The sequence below is a fragment of the Emydura macquarii genome, unplaced genomic scaffold, assembly GCF_026122565.2.
Source record: "Emydura macquarii macquarii isolate MOO-44397 ecotype Brisbane River unplaced genomic scaffold, CSIRO-AGI_Emac_v2 contig_3114, whole genome shotgun sequence".
In the NCBI taxonomy this organism is placed as follows: Eukaryota; Metazoa; Chordata; order Testudines; family Chelidae; genus Emydura; species Emydura macquarii.
In genome coordinates, this window is record NW_027133251.1 from 2,321,519 (window position 1) to 2,338,822 (window position 17,304).

Below are 17,304 nucleotides of genomic sequence, written 5' to 3' on the forward strand. Positions count from 1 at the left end.
TTGCCTTGCCCCTTAAGATTTGCAACCAATTCCTCCCTGTTGATTAGAATCAAGTCTAACATGCTGATCCTCCTGGTTACTTCCTCCACTTTCTGAAACAAAAAGTTGTCCCGAAGAAGTTCTTGGAAGTGCTGTGTTTTGCTAAGTTACTTTTCCAACAGATATCTGGGAAGCTCTCATTAGTAAAGTCCCCCATTACTAATAGGCCTTGTGTGTTGGATATTTCTGTTATTTGTTCTAGAAATCCACCTCCTCTTCCTGATCTGCGGGTCTACAGTAGATCCATACCATGAAATCACCGTATTTCCCGTCCACCCCCTCCCCCTTTTATATTTACTCAGAGACTTTCAACTGGTCTGTCACCTTCTTCCAGATCTCAGGAGGAGCATTTATATTCTTGATATACAACACAACACCATCTCCCTTCCCCCCCCACTGCCTGTTGCTATCCCAGTCTACATAAATATTTCAGTAGAGACTTATCCTGCCATGTCTGACACCAGTTATGTCATAATTTAGTTTATGTGCTAACTTCCAGTTCTTCCTATTTATTCCTCATACTCTTTGCATATGTATATACATATTTAAGATGTTAAGCAGATTCCCCCACTGATTTCACTCATTGCTCCTATGACCGTATTGTAATTTACCATGTCCCCCATCAACATCTAGCTCTGTTAAGCTTCAAGAAGCTTTAAAATAAGAGAGGTTTTAAATGGTGTGTGAAGCATCAAGCTGAATTCTTATTGCAATGTCTCCTGCACAAATAAGACTTTACCTAATGATTTCAGCATACTCTTTGTCTTTTCCTTTACTGTCCCTCCATTTCCTGAACATGACTGATGCATCCACGTTGGCCGGAGAGAAGGTGTTGGGCTCATTAAGCAAGGAGATTACACTCAGTAGGATAGTCCTGAGGAAAAAAAAGAAAAAAGCAACATTAGAGAGGTCAGAGATAAGCATTCACGGAGCAACAGGAGAAGCCTATAGTTGACGTAAATTGAGGCTGCCATTTTAGGAACATGTTTCAGACTGTAAGTGTAAACTTGCACCCCACAGCTGAAATGAAAGCAGAGTTAACAGCACGACTGGATTTACGTGCGCACACCACCACTAGCCAGGAGTTTGAGTGAGGTGTGGGGAAGAGAATGGGGTGGTAGAGAACAGGAGTGTTTTGTTTCACTGAAGATATTGCAGAATAAAAACTTGTGGGGAAACATTTTCCCATCCTGCAAGAAATTTTAAGAGTTTAGAAATTGTTCCTGTATATGAATTGGGACGGACTTAAGGCCTTTTGAAGTTTTTCTTCCACAAAAACAACAAAAGCCAGAGACACACCCCCACACCCCCCCACCCACACACACACAAAACAGCCACTAGCCCAGCAGTCAGGACACTCACCTGGCATATGGGAAACTCAGGTTCCAGTCCTGCCTGATTTGGACGAGGAACTTGAACCTGCGGTCTCCCACATGCCAAGTGAGTGCCCTAACTCCTGAACTATTGGCTATAATGGTGGACATGATGTGTCTGATCAGAAGTTTAACACTGGAGCCACCAAACTTTTCCCAATGAAAATTTCATTGACCCTGATAAATTCCCACAAGGTCTTGAGAAATCTGCATTTTCCAACAAACAGGGTTTTGTTTTTGTTTTTTTAAAAACAAATTTCCCTCATCAGCTCTAAGAATCATAGAATATTAGAGTTGGAAGGGACCTCAAGATGTCCTCTAGTCAAACCCCCTGCTCAAAGCAGGACTAACCTCAGCTAAATCATCCCAGCCAGGGCTTTCTCAAGCCGCAACTTAAACCTCTAAAGATGGAGATTCCACCATCTTCCTAGGTAACCCATTCCAGTGCTTCACCACCCTCCTAGTGAAAAACGTTTTCCTAATATCCAACCTCGACCTCTCCCACTGCAACTTGAAAACATTGCTCCGTGTTCTGTCATCTACTACCATTGAGAACAGCCTAGCTCCATCCTCCCTGGAACCCCCTTTCAGGTAGTTAAAGGTTGCTATCAAATCCCCCCTCCTACTTCTCTTTTGCAGACTAAACAAACCTAGTTCCCTCCATCTCTCCTCATAAGTCATGTGCACGAGCCCCCTAATCATTTTTGTTGCCCTCCGCTGGACTCTCTCCAACTTGTCCACGTCCTTTCTGTAGTGGGGGGCCCAAAACTGGACACAATATTCTAAATGCGGCCTCACCAATGCCGAATAGAGGGGAATAATCACTTCCCGTGACCTGCTGGCAATGCTCCTACTAATGCAGCCCAATATGCTATTAGCCTTCTTGGCAACCAGGGCACACTGCTGACTCATATCCAGCTTCTTATTCACTGTAAGACCCAGGTTCTTTTCTGCAGAACTGCTGCCTAGCCCATCCGTCCGTAGCTGTGCATGGGATTCTTCCGTTCTAAGTGGAGGACACTGCACTTGTCCTTGTTGAACCTCAGATTTCTTTTGGCCCAATCCTCCAATGTGTCTAGATTACTCTGTATCCTATCCCTACCTTCCAGCGTATCTACCACTCCCCACAGCTTAGTGTCACCTGCAAACTTGCTGAGGGTGCAATCCACCCCATCCTCCAGATCATTAATGAAGATGTTGAACAAAACTGGCTGCAGGACCGACACCTGGGGCACTCTGCTTGTTACCAACTGCCAGCTAGACATCGAGCCATTGATCACTACCCGTTGAGCTCAATGATCTAGCCAGCTCTCTATCCATTTTATAGTCCAATCATCCAACCCATACTACTTTAACTCTCTGGCAAGAATACTGTGGGAGACCGTATCAAAAGCTTTGCTAAAGTCAAGGTATATCACATCCACTGCTTTCCCCACATCCACAGAGCCAGTCACCTCTTCATAGAAGGCAATCAGGTTGGTCAGGCATGACTTTCCCTTGGTGAATCCATGCTGACTGTTCCTTATCACCTTCCTCTCTTCCAAGTGCCTTAAAATGGATTCCTTGAGGACCTGGCTCTATGATTTTTCCAAGGATTGAGGTGAGGTTGACCGGTCTGTAGTTCCCTGAATCCTCCTCCTTCCCTTTCTTGAAGATGGGCACTATCTTTGCCTCTTTCCAATCATCAGGGACCTCCCCCAGTTGCCATGAGCTTTCAAAGATAATAGCCAATGGCTCTGAAATCACATCAGCCAACTCCCTCAGCACCCTCGGATGCATTGCATCTGGCCCCATAGACTTGTGTATGTCCAATCTTTCTAAATAGTCCTGGACCTGTTCCTTCAGCACTGAGGGATGTTCACCTCCTCCCCATTCTGTGCTGCCCAGTGCAGTAGTCTGGGACCTGACCTTGTCTATGAAGACAGAGGCAAAAAAGGCATTGAGTACCTTGGTTTTCCTCACATTCTCTGTCACTAGGTTGTCTCCCCCATTCGGTAAGGGACCCACACTTTCCCTAATCTTCCTTTTGTGGGTAACATACTTGTAGAAACCTCTCGTTCCCTTTCACATCCCTTGCTAGCTGCAACTCCAATTGCACTTTGGCCCTCCTGATTTCATTCCTGCATGTTTGAGCAGTATTTTTATAATCCTCCCTAGTCATCTGACCAAGCTTCCACTTCTTGTAAGCATCTTTTTTGTGTTTAAGCTCACCAAAGACTTCTTTGTTAAGCCAAGCTGGGTGCCTACCATATTTGCTATTCTTTCTGCACATCGGGATGGTTTGTTCCTGCGCCCTCATTAAGGTTTCTTTAAAATGCAGCCAGCTGTCTTGGATTTCTTTTCCCCCTCATATTAGCCTCCCAGGGGATCCTGCCCATCAGCTCCCTGAGGGAGTCAAAGTCTGCATTTCTGAAGTCCATGGTCCATATCCTGCTGTTCTCCTTTCTTCCTTCTGCCAGGATCCTGAAATCGACCATCCCATGGTCACTGCTGCCTAGGTTGCCATCCACTTCTACTTCCCCTACCAAATCTTCCCTGTTTGTGAACAGTAGGTCAAGAGAAGCACAGCCCCTAGTTGGTTGCTCCAGCACTTGCACCAGGAAGTTGTCCGCAAGACCCTCCAAAAATGTCCTGGATTGTCTGTCCTCTGCTGTATTGCTCTTCCAGCAGATGTCGGGGTGATTGAAGTCCCCCATGAGAACCAGGTCCTGTGAACTGGAAACTTTCCCTAGGTTGACTGAAGAAAGCCTCATCTACCTCGTTCTCCTGGTCTAGCGGTCTATAACAGACACCCACCACGACATCACCCTTATTGTTCTTGCTTCTAAGCTTAACCCAGAGATTCTCAACTGGCTTATCTCCAGTTTCATACTGAAGCTCAGAGCAATCACAGAGCTCTTACATACAGGGCAACTCCTCCACCCTTTCACCCCTGCCTGTCCTTCCTGAACAGTTTATACCCATCCATGACAGTGCTCCAGTTGAGAGTTACCCCACTAAATCTCGGTTATTCCAACCATATCATAGTTCCTTGACTGTGCCAGGACTTCCAATTCCTCCTGTTTCCCAGGCTTCTTACGTTTGTGTATAGGTACTTGAGATAACTGGCCGATTGCCCTACTGTGCAATTCCAGAGGCCTCCCCTGTTGCACCCTCCTCCTTCTGCTTCCTCCTGGTATCCCACTTCCCCACTTACCTCCGGGCTTAGGTTTCCAACCCCCATTGAACCTAGTTTAAAGCCCTCTTCACTAGGTTAGCCAGCTTGTCTGCGAAGATACTCTTCCCTCTCGGTTAAGTGAATCCCGTCTCTTCCTAGTAATCCTTCCTGGAACAACCCATGGTCGAAGACTCCAAATCCTTCAACAGGGAGGATGAATGAGATCACCACTTGGGCCTCAAACTCCTTTATCCTTCTTCTCAAAGCCATATGGTCTGCAGTGATCCGCTCAAGATTGTTCTTGGCAGTGTCATTGGTGCCCATGTGGAGAAGTAGGAAGGGGTAGCGGTCTGAGGGCTTGATAAGTCTTGGCAGTCTCTCCATCATATCCTGAACCCTAGCTCCAGGCAAGCAGCACACTTCTCTAGTTTCACAGTCCGTATGGCAGATGGATGACTCCGTCCTCCTTAGGAGGGAGTCCCCGACCACCACCACCTGTCTCTTCCTCTTGAATGATGCACTAAGATCTTCAAACCAGGAAGATTTGAAAGGTGAAAGTGTTACGGTGCCCGTGCACACTGGTGCTGAATACAACATCCCCACACCTGAGGTAGAGGGGGCTTTCAGCACATGTTAAGTGCTTATAAGAAGACAGTACCATAAACATGCACAGCTAGAGTCCCTGGCATGACGAGTTTACAGCTTAAGATGCAATAACAGAGAAGATAAACAGGTATTTCCCCCATCTCAGCCTGCCAATTGAAAAGTCATAATTTAAAGAATCCATTCAAGACTCTAAGTAGTCAAATGCCCCAGTCAGGATTAGTTCCCCATTGCGATGGGCACCCCTACACACAAACTAGAGCACTGCACATGCCAATAGCAGGTGGGAGCACAACATAAAGCACAGTGTTCAGGGCAGTGATGGGCACCTGACTTGTCGGTTCCATTTACTTTTGTTTGTTTGCTACAGGGAATGGAAGACAGGCAGGGAGCACAAGACTGGCTGCAGACAGAGGCGGGATGTGACTGAGGCAGACGCCAGTTGGTAAACTAAAAATGTCCATAATTCCAGCTGTAGAAGTCTGCTGATATCCAGGGGCTGTGTAGGTTCAAGGAGCCAGGCTACTTGAGAAGACTCGGGTGCACTTGGGAGCTCTCTCACCTGGGCTGAACAAACAGGGCAAGATAGGAGGAACTGGCAGTTGCTAAGGATTCCTCACACTACAGTTTGGAGTCTAGGCCTTGGAGTTTCCTTGCCTGACTGCTGTTCAGGATGTCTTGGATCCTCAGTAGGTCCTGCTCGGATTCCTCCAGCCCACGCAGTGTTATGGATGACAGCTGCTGGGCAACGTAAGGTGAACACATAAGGCAAGAGTTCTACAGTATCCAGTTACAGTGTCAAGCATGACTCTCAGTGAGCTGTGAATCAGCACAAGGCCAGTTATATAACCCCTAGCAGACAGCCTCCTTTATCTCCACCTGCAATAGCAAGCCAAAAGAGAGCAAAGCTCACTTCAGTGGGATAGATGTGTTCATAATACCCACTGACAGCAGAGTGACAGTTTGTTTTAAGAGACGAAGTTCTAGACAAGACCATGAGAACAGGAAGGCCAAAAGTTACATATCATACAATGATCAACGAAGCTTCAGAGCCTGTGCTCTTGGGTGTGTGCACACACCTTATGACAAAAAGGCACAAGCGTGCAAGCACAACAGTGAACTAATCTAGGCAATTCTATACTCCCAGGCATGTGGGTGCAGTTACTGTTATGTTTACTGCACTTGCCTGAGGCCGTACTGGAAACAAAGGCATTAGAAGTTAAGTGGAAGAAAGTATATGTGAAATAGGAGGAGATGGAAAAGACAAGGGCTGACAAGACAGTGCCTGAACACTTGCTTCTACAGAACAGAGGGAATCTTCCTCTTATGGCTTTTATTTCTTAGCCTGATAGCTGCTCATTATATTGATCTAAAGAGTGAAACATTACCTGAGGGGTGCAGATCACTGTCCAAGAATGTGTTAAGTATATTAATGTATTTGGGATATGTTTCCTAGATAAATACTTGTTCACTTCGGCGTCACGCAAGTTATTTTTAGGAAACATGTGCCCATGTTATTGAGTCACAACGGATGGCTTTTACACTGGTCTAGGATGGCTTTTCAGTGTAACCCTCTCAGAATAAGCAATTCAGTAGAATTCAAAACAGCAGCAATATAAAGATCAGCCAGATACATAGAGGTAAGCCATACCTACAAAGTTTGACACCGTTTCCCTCTATTGATAGCTAGGGCACAGAGGGTAATGAGCCAGTTCCAGTCTTGGCTATGGATCTTTTAGCTCAGGCAGTAGAGATCCAGAGATCAAATTCAATCCCCACTGTTGATGACCCAGATATGTGTCAGCATTACATAAGAAAAAGATGGGTAGATGGAAGTCACTCCTTTTCACCTCTTACTTTAAAATAAACCCTGTATATGTGTATTTAGGCAGATGGCATAGTAATTGTGCATCAACACACTGGATCTTGGAGATATATGGAACACTCAAGAATTTCCTATTGCGACAGACAGGAAGGATGGTAGCAAACTGGTTACCTGTAGGTTGTCCAATAAGCGTCTGTTTTCTAGTGAGAAATCTCCAGGAGATCACATGGAGACGTTACTGCCATTTAGATTAATCAATTCAAGGCCAGAAGGAACTATTGTGATCATCTGGTCTAACCCTCTGCACAACACAGGCCACAGAACTTCCCCAAAATAATTCCTCGAGCAGAGCTTTTACAAACACATGCCATCTTGATTTTAAAAATGGCCAATGATGGAGAATCCACCCTAAGCCCTGGTAAATTGTTCCGATGGTTAGTTATTCTCACTGGTATGCCTATTTTCAGTCTGAATTGGTCTAGTTTTAAATTTCCAGCCATCGGATCATGTTAGATCTTTCTCAGCTAGATTGAAGAGCCCATTATTGAACATTTGTTCCCCCTGTAAGTACTTCTAGATTGTAATCAAGGCACTCAACCTTCTCAGAAGGCAATGTAAAAAAAAAAAAAAAAAAAGAGCCTTCCACTTGCAAGGAAGGTGGTCAGTTACTGGGAGGGTTCATTCCACAGTATCTGACCACCCCTGGAGAAAGTTCTGTCTTCAATCTCATTGTCCAAAGAACTGCTTTAGTCAGAAGCTGTTTGTTCAAATCATTGTACAGATGTTAACCCATACTCACAGCATCCCTAGAATATTGATAATATCCCCATTTTACAGATAGGGCAAACAGCAAAGTGATGTGATTTGCACAAGATTACACAGGAACCAGCAGCAAAGCAGAGATTAGAACTCAGGATCTTTTGACTTCTAACTGTGTGCGCCCTCCTCCAGACAGACTGCCTTGATTTTTATGGCATTTGGGCATAGTGAGAAGAAGAGTTAGGCCTAAAGCTAGTGTCCCTGCTGAACTGGGAAAAGACAGGGCAAATATAGTGCCCATCTTTAAAAAAAAAAGGGAAGGATTGACAATCTACAGACCAGTCACCGTCACCTTGGTCTCTGAAAAAATCATGGAGCAGGTCCTCAAAGTATCCATTTTGAAGCACTTGGAGGAAAGGAAGATGATTGGGAACCATCAGCATGGATTCACCAAGGGCAAGTCATGCCTGATCAACCTGATTGCCTTCTATGAAGAGGTGACTGGCTCTGTGGATGTGGGGAAAGCAGTGGATGTGATATACCTTGACTTTAGCAAAGCTTTTGATACAGTCTCCAACAGAATTCTTGCCAGCAAGTTACAGAAGTACAAGTTGGATGAATAGACTATAAAGTGGATAGAAAGCTGGATAGATCATCAGGCTCAACGGGTAGTGATCAACGGCTCGATGTCTAGTTGGCAGCTAGTATCAAGCAGAGTGTGCCAGGGGTTGGTCCTGGGGCCAGTTTTGTTCAACATCTTCATTAATGATCTGGAGGAGGAGATGGATTGCATCCTCAGCAAGTTTGCAGATTACACTAAGCTGGGGGAAGTGGTAGATATGCTGAAGGGTAGGGAAAGGATACAGCGTGACCTAGACAAATGGGAGGATTGGACCTAAAGAAATCTGATGAGGTTCAGCAAGGACAAGTGCAGAGTCCTGGACTTAGGACAGAAGAATCCCATGCACTGCTACAGACTGGGGACTGATTGGCTAGGAAGTAAGTCTGCAGACAAGGACCTGGGGGTTACAGTGGACAAGAAGCTGGATATGACTCAACAGCATTTCCTTGTTGCCAAGGCGGCTAATGGTATATTGGGCTGCATTAGTAGGAGCATTGCCAGCAGATGGAGGGAAGTGATTATTCCCCTCTATTCGGCACTGGTGAGGTTGCATTTAGAGTACTGTATCCAGTTCTGGGCCCCCCACTACAGGAAGTATGTGGACAAATTGGAGAGAGTCCAGCAGAGGGCAATGAAAAAGTTTAGGGGGCTGGAGTGCATGACTTATGAGGAGAGGCTGAGGGAACTGGGCTTATTGAGTCTGCAGAAGAAAAGAGTGAGGGGGGGGACTTGATAGCAGCCTTCAACTACCTGAAGGAGGGTTCCAAAGAGGATGGGGCTAGGCTGTTCTTAGTTGTGGGAGATGACAGAACAATGAGCAATAGTCTCAAATTGCAGTGGGGCAGGTATAGGTTAGATATTAGGGGAAGAAAAGCTTTTTCAGTAGGAGGATGGTGAAGCACTGGAATGGGTTACCTAGGGAGGTGGTGGAATCTCCATCCTTAGAGGTTTTTAAGACCTGGCTTGAGAAAGCCCTGGCTGGGATGATTTATTTGGGGTTGGTCCTGGTTTGAGCATGGAATTATACTAGATGACCTTCTGAGGTCCCTTCCATGCCTGCTCTTCTATGATTTTAAGTCCCCAGTCTTTAATCTCTCCTCATACAGAAGCTGTTCAATATCCATAATAATTTCTGTTGCCCTTTCTATACTTTTTCCAATTCTAACAGATATATTAGAGATGGAATGACCAGAACTGCATGCAGTATTCAAGGTGTGAGCCTACTGTGGATTGTATAGTGACATGATATTTTCTGTCTTACCTATCCCTTTCCTTATAGATCCCAACATTATTAGCTTTGACTGCTGCTGCACATGGAGCAGATGTTTTCAGAGAACTATCTGTGATGACACCAAGATCTCATTCTTGAGTGAGAACAGCTAATGTAGACCCCATCAGTTTGTAGGACTAGTGGGGATTGTAATACACTGGCTCATTAAAATGCCTAGTTTTCAGCTAGATCATGCTAGTCCAACACCTTGCAGAGGGTCAGGAATCTTCCTCACCCCCTCTTTGCCAAAGTACCTGGTGAGACAACAGTTCTTCCTAATGATACATTAATCTCTGACTAATTTGGTCTTGTTAAAGTCATGGACTATGAGACAACCCTTCTGAAAGCTAGTATTATGCGGAGAAATTGGCTGAGGAATGCAGGGACAAAGCTCACTACCCTAAGGATCATAATAGCAAAAATGCCATTACTTGGCTATTTAAACTACCGAGGCAGAAACCCTGCTGTTCAGTGCTATTGTTTGACTCTTTCCAAATATTAGACTTCTCTCCCTCCAATAGGCTGGGACCTCAATCCACTCTACCAGTAAAAATAGAAAAAATAAATCAAGGGATAGAGTAAGATCTGAAATTGGAGAATCACTGGTTAGTAATAAATAACACTGTAAACATTGGATACTTCCACTTGTTGACACTTTTCTAAAAATACAATGCAGATTAGAGAGTTATTTTTAATTTATCTTTTGGTTGTGAATCAGAGGTAAACCTGAACACAGCATAAAGCTTTGCTCGGAGTTCTTAACATCCCTGCAAGAATTCTTTCCGCTGTGTAGCTAGATAGCTATTACTGCTGCATGGTTCTCTATTGTACATATGATAAAGCAAATGTCATAAGAGGCATATTGTCGCATAGGGCACCAAGAACTAGAGAGGACATACAAAAGTTAGGATTTTCAAAGGGCAGGTCTACACTACACAATTACTTCAGTATAGCTATGTTGCTGAGAGGTGAAAAATCCACATCCCTGAGAAATGTAGTTATACTAACGAAAGCGCCAGTGTAGAAAGCGTTATGTTGGTATGAGAGCTTCTCCTGCTGACACAGCTGCAGCCTCTCAGAGGTGGATGACCATGCCGATGGGAGAACTCTAGGCATAGAGCATCTTCATTAAAGCACTACAGTGACAATGCAGCATTTTAAATGTAGGCCTGCCCAAAGAAAAGAATGTGTCTGTTAGGAGTGCTCAAAGCACTCCAAGCTGACTCATTCAGCATTGGGCAGCATGGGAAAATACCTGGCCAGCCAGCTGCTTAGGTCAACACTCCAAAGGACAAGATTGCCAAATACTGGAGAGCAAGGAAGAAAGTAGGAAAAGATCCAAGGTACAAGAAGGGAGCATAAGTCATTGGTGTCAGGATCCTTGCCCACAAGCTGGATCCTGCTTGATTTAGTCTGTCACTAGGGCTACACTGAAGGCCACAGAAATACCTTTTAAAGAGGATCTTTCTACCCCTTTTGGTTGTATGATCCTTCAGGATAAATCTTGAATGTCACTGAGTCTGCAGGCAAATCCTGAAAAGATGGGTCTTTTCTATTTCTGGTATCTCAGTGGGATATTTACTCTAAAGTAGAATGGTAGTTTAAATTCACCCTATCCTTGTTATTTAGAAAGGCTAGTCTAAATTTGAGACAGCAAGTTTATTAGCTGAGCAAATTTAACAATAATACATCACCATACAGCGGAAATCTCAACAAGGCAGTACAGTATCTGAACACACTGCAATCCAGTAACTGGAAGATTATTTTTCCAATTTAAGATGCTTATTTCTGCCAGATTCAGACTAGCTATTTTTAGGGATGGTTGCCAAGCCAATTTTCCCATTTCCATCTGAGGCTGGAAGACAGGCTATGGTATTGATGGACATATGGACTGCAAGAGAACTTTCAGAAGGTCTACACTGGTGGAGTCAGTGGTCTCGTATTTTCTTACCTGACATTCTGGGTGGGGTTCCACCTTTCGGATGGCAGTTCTCCACTTTGTGGGTCATCTACAGGTGGGTGAAGAATTGAAATACATACATCTCCGTTCTGCAAGAGAGAGGGTGAAAGATTCAGTCAACATGAACAATGGAACACCCACCCGAGGACTTGGGATAGTTCCTGGGCAATTTCACCCAGAGAGACAAGAAAAGATCAAAGTATTTATTAAACTGTAAAGTAGGGCACATCTGTGCAGCTGTACAGGATCAGGAATACCACCAAATTCCTCTAGCCATTTTACATATTTCAAGTGGAGGTCTTTGTACATAAGGACAATAGTGTAAAAGTTGTGCATTAGTCTACACAAACTGCAAACAGGATGGATAAAAATATACTTTTTTTAAAAAAGCAAAAGCAGAATCTAATTTAGTGTAAAGGTTACATTTAGTTGCAAAATAAACATATTGTAATGGCTGCCAGCCAATGAGATTCAAACTTTTAGGAAAATAAACTAAAAAAACACAAATGCAAAACAAAATTAAAATGAATTATTTAAACCAAGGTTTCCTGTTTACTGATTTAAAATCATGGATTAAAACCACTGATTTTAAGGGAACTGATTTAAGTCAATCCACCCTACTACACAATGCTACAATTTCTATTCAAGATGTTTAACCATTTTGAATTGCGGCAGTCTTTATTTAAAAGACAAAAGGTAATAAATACCAAAAGTCACACAAGTCCCCAAAAAATACAGTTCATAAAGTTGACTACTATAAAAGCGGTAAACTGCAGTCACAGGGCTTGAAAAGAAATTTTATGTTGTTCCAAATGGTTACTGAAATATCCAACTAAATCACTGTGAATCCCTACGAGAACAATGGCCTGCCCATAAACTTACATTATACTTTGCTTCCTTTTGAGAGAATAAAACTTCAGAGGACTACAGAGATTTTAGAAAGTATCAAATGGCATATACTCTGTGTCAGAGAAAACTCCACATGGGTTACAATATGAAACTTTTGCAAATACAGGTTAAGATCTCAGAACATCACAACTAGAAGCTTGAGCACATACTGACCCTCCTCTGCATGCATTCACATTCCTTCTGAGTCCCACACCTGCAAAATAAGTCTGTAAACACAAGACCATTCATATTTCCTCCCTCATCCAGGCTGGCTCACTTCTTGCTGTGAGCAACTGAACAAGACTCCTGTGCCAAGGTGCTTAGCTGAGTTTGGCATTCTGTCCTAACCCAGGGAACCACAGCAGAGCTCCTCACTGGAAGCAGAGTAAATATCTGGGGCCAGATAGCATGATGCAGTCTTAAATGGCTCCAGCAGCAGGCAAGAACATCGGGGCGAGGAGAGAAATGGAAGAGATGCTCTCTGAAGGTTACACAGACTCACTCTCCCAGCATCACAGAGAAAGAAAGAGCTACTATAGCAGCAGCAGTCGCACCCTTACATAGTCCTTTTAATCTATGGCCTAACTCCAAATGATACAGAAAGGAACTGGGTATGGATTTAAAGCTTTATATTGCCCTGTGGTTTGTGATCTCTTCTATGGGACAGACTGAACACCGATTCATTATGGACCAGTACAGTCCCATGGCATACCACAAAGATGAACGTGAAACACTGTGGTGACATTACTCAGTGTAGGCAAAGCCTGTTATATAGGATTAGATGGAACTTCAATTTTTTTTGCATTCCCAAAAAAGTGGAAGGAAGTTTGTTACTTAACCTGAGGATCAAAACCAAAACTCAAGGAAAAGCCCAGTTATGGTTTTTTTTGCCACTTTCAGTAACATTCCCTGTTAGCACAACACGTCCCTTCTTTAGCATTAATCAAGTTACAAGTGGATTTAGGCAGATTAATTTTAAATACATTTATTTTTAATTTGAAATTATGACAACCTAAATTAAGGCCTAGATTTACTAAATAATCTATTAATATTTTTAAATGTAAATCTTCCATATGGCTTGGGCAGGTAAATTATTACAAATTTATATCTAGATTGGATAGCCAGCACATTGTCGCAGCAGTGAGCTGCTGCACGTCCTTCAGGCTCCTGGCAAAAGAACAAAGGGGGGAGGCACTCAGATATGATGTGCTCCGTTACTTGTGACTGGTACTTACAGTCACATAAAGGTGTTTGCCTCATTTTCCATTTAAAAAGGGTTTGTCCACATCTCCCATGAGATGTCCTGATGTGATTCAATCTGTACCAGTCTTTCCGACATAAATCAAAAACTGGTAGTTCCTCAGCAGGGTCAACGATGAGGTGTTTGTTTTGAGCAGGCGAAATGCTCCATGTGGCTTTACACGGAGCCTCAGCTTCGAAATTGAGTGCAAAGGTTTTGATGTGGTTCCACAGAGGGTTGTGGGATTTTAATCTTGTTTTTGGCAGGTTCTACAGGTCATCATGCAATGGGATCCTCATATTCGCATTGACATGGTAAAGAAAGCGAGATGTCTGGGCAGCTCTTCTAATCTGTGGAGGCTGGGTGTGCGATAGGACCAGAAGCCAGTCGACTGGGGGCAATTTGAGCATCCCTGACACTACGCGCATGACAACATTGAGTTGAATATCGAGGAGTTTAGCGTGACTACTATAAGATCACATTGGTGTGCAGTCTTCAGCCACAGAACATACCAAGGCAATTGTTACAGTTATAGGGTCTGTGGACTGAAGCCCCAAGATGTTCCCCGGCCAGTTTCCTAATGTAAGTGACTAAACAGTACATGGTCTGTTGCCAAGTTTTAAAGAAAGTGAAACCACTGAACTGGAGGAAGTCACTGGCTAAGTGCCTGAAACCAGAATCTGTAAACCAGCATTTGATAATAGTAGCCTTTTCTGCAGGTGCTGAAAGAATACTTGCTTCATTTCAGTTTATTCAATTAGTTTAGTTCAATGATTAGCTCATTCAACTGGGAGTTGAAAAAAACAGGAAAGCTTGTTTTCCTCTTCCAATCTATGCCTATAAACTAGGTATGAGATCTACTAATTCTAAGACCTTGAAGGACATGGTAACCAGAAATAATCAGCTCAATTCATTAACTACGAGCAGTACTTCCCTTGCTTAATAAAATCAGTTTTCAGATGCAAAGCATGTTTTGATAAACTTTCTGAAAAGGTTTTTGTATCCAGCATTTAAGATACTTTTAACTAAAACAAATAATTTTAAAATGCTGGTTTTGTGCAGTTTAGTTTCCATCCAAATAGAGCTTGACACAAATCACAAGTAAAAAAAATTTAGTGAAATAAATGCATTATTCAACATTTTCTATTATAAAAAGTAAGAATCTGAATAAGCTAAGCTATATAATTGCTTAAATAAATATATCAATATTGCGTTTCCCCCAGTTAGCCAAAAGAAGCACAAAATTTAGCGTAAAGGCCATCGTTAATTGCAAATCAACATGTTTTAATGGTTACCAATGAATGAGAATCAACCTCTCTTTAGGAAAAATAGAAATCCAACTCAAGATTAAGAGATGATTTAAATAAAAGATTTCCTGCTTGCTGATTTCAGTCATGATTGAAGTCAGTGGTTCTCAACCTTTCCAGACTACTGTACCCTCAAAGCCGGAGCCCGCCCTATAACTTCATGGAGCCCCCTGCGACGTGGGGCCTCAAGCAATTGTGCTGCTTGCCACCCCCTAATGCTTGCACTTGCAAGCCCCCCTCCCCTGAAAACCATCCTGCGACTCCCCTCACGTTGAGAAACACTGATTCGGATGACTTGATATACTCCCCGTATACATGTACCCTGGTTGAAAACCACTGATTTTAATCACGTAGCTTTAGAAACCAATCCACCCTGAACAGATATAAATGCCTTCCTGGAACTGAATCTGAATAACTTGGATTCTCACGGAGTTCCCACCTAATCAGGTTGGCAAAGCACTCAGGTCAGGGACCTTGCCTGTGAACTCCCACTCAGAAATGTTTGCTGGGATGCCTAGGCAGCAGTCTTCAAGTCATTGATCATTTCAGCCTCACTGCCTGGCCTTACTTCAAGCACTGTTGCCCATCGATACTTGAAGGATTTTTATTTGCATTCCAGCATCACCCACAGTAAGCAAGTACTGCTCTCCCTCCTAAGAAGGAACAAACCCTGCCTCAAGAGCTTGGCTGGTTTCTATGAGCACTAAGCCCAATTTCCTCCAAGACCATGCAGCAACCCAGATACTAGGATCAGTCACCTTTATTGGTAAGCAAGTAAGATACCTTTGTGTTGAGTGAGCCAACAACAATACACCGTTACTCAAGCAGGACTCACTTCATTTTAGCAAAAACTATGTTTATCCATTTGACACGGATATTCACAGCTTGACTGGGCCTTACTCTTATATCAGAAGGTGATGGATATAGTTAAAGGCTTAGGGCTTATTAGCATTTAGAGCAGCAGTTCCCAAACTGTGGATCGTGACCGCAAGTGGGGTCATTTCATCAGCAGATGGGGTCACGGCAATCCCTAGCATGCAGAGAACGCCATTTTACAAAATGGCCTCCTCCACAAGCATGACCTCACACGCACCATTTGCACGAGGTCACGTCGCACAGAAGATGCTATTTTGCTCTTCAAAATGGCACCCTCCACGCAGCCTGGCCTGGCCTGCACTGTATGTGAGATTATGCATTATCCAGAGGACGCTGTTTTGTAAAGCTCCTTGCAGCGTGACCTTGCATGTACAGTGCGTGTGAGGTCACACTGCAGGGAGAACACCATTTTTAAATTGCAACTTCCATGCTCTCTGGGGTAGTGGGAAATGGCATCTGAAAATGGGGTCATGCAAGGAAAATGTTTCGGAACCACTGATCTAGAGGCTCAGATGTTGACCTAGACCTAATCCATTGGAGCTTGCTTCTTTTGTTAAATATTTTTTGCTTCTGGTCAGGGAAGTAGTGTCTTGTGGCGGTTTTAGTTACCAGACAAAGCCAGCAAGCACTGAGGTACAGGAGGGAATACCATGTATGAGAAGTTAGTTCCTCAGCTGTAGGTTTTATTTTGTATAATGGAAGGTGTCACTTGGCTTGGACAGTCCCTCCCTACATATAGCAATATTTTTCAAGTAAAACCAAGTTTGTAGATGTTCTATTAATCCTATGGTCCACAAGGGTTTGATTAGTATTCTCTAGTATTTATGTAGTTTCAGCTTTGAAGTCATGGGTCAGAGTGCAGTGCTGCTGTACTTCAAGGGAGTCTGAACTCAGGAAAGCCTTATAGTGATGGAATGAGCTGGTCTAACCCATGATTAGTGCTCACACTAACAGATATTTTGTGGGACAGCAGAGAGGGAAAGGGGCCTTTTTTTTCCCCCAGCACTCAAAACTGGTGGGAAATTTAACATCACATACATTCAGCTTCACACCTCAGATAGATGAGAGGGAGCTCAGAGAAGAACAAAAAAGTGAATAGGGGCCTGGATGGATGAAGCTATTTTAAAACAAATTTAAATATAAATAAGGGGACATGAGAACATGATAAATATTTGAAAGCTGTAAACAGCGGATGGAAAGGAACAGAGGATGGTGTAACGTGGCATAGCTAAGAGTAACTGGATGTAATACAAGGGAAAAATTAGCCTGAATATTAGAAAAAAGCTTCCTGAGAATTAGTAGTATTAAACTTAGAATTTATTTCTCATGGCAAATTGAAGCCACATTGCTTGGGGCATTAGAAACTGGACTTAAACATTGCATTG

The 17,304-nt window shown here is 43.3% G+C and overlaps 1 protein-coding gene across 1 annotated transcript in view; it reads right to left on the bottom strand.

Annotated features, from left to right (window-relative positions):
* The window catches only part of UBE2R2 (ubiquitin conjugating enzyme E2 R2), a 90,525-nt gene that overhangs the window by 7,192 nt on the left and 66,029 nt on the right, over positions 1-17,304 (bottom strand). The window contains exons 3-4 of the mRNA XM_067530839.1: positions 11,600-11,697; positions 779-913 (exon numbers count right to left, since the gene is read on the bottom strand). Coding sequence (XP_067386940.1) covers positions 779-913; positions 11,600-11,697 — 233 coding nt within the window. The remainder of the gene's footprint in view (positions 1-778; positions 914-11,599; positions 11,698-17,304) is intronic.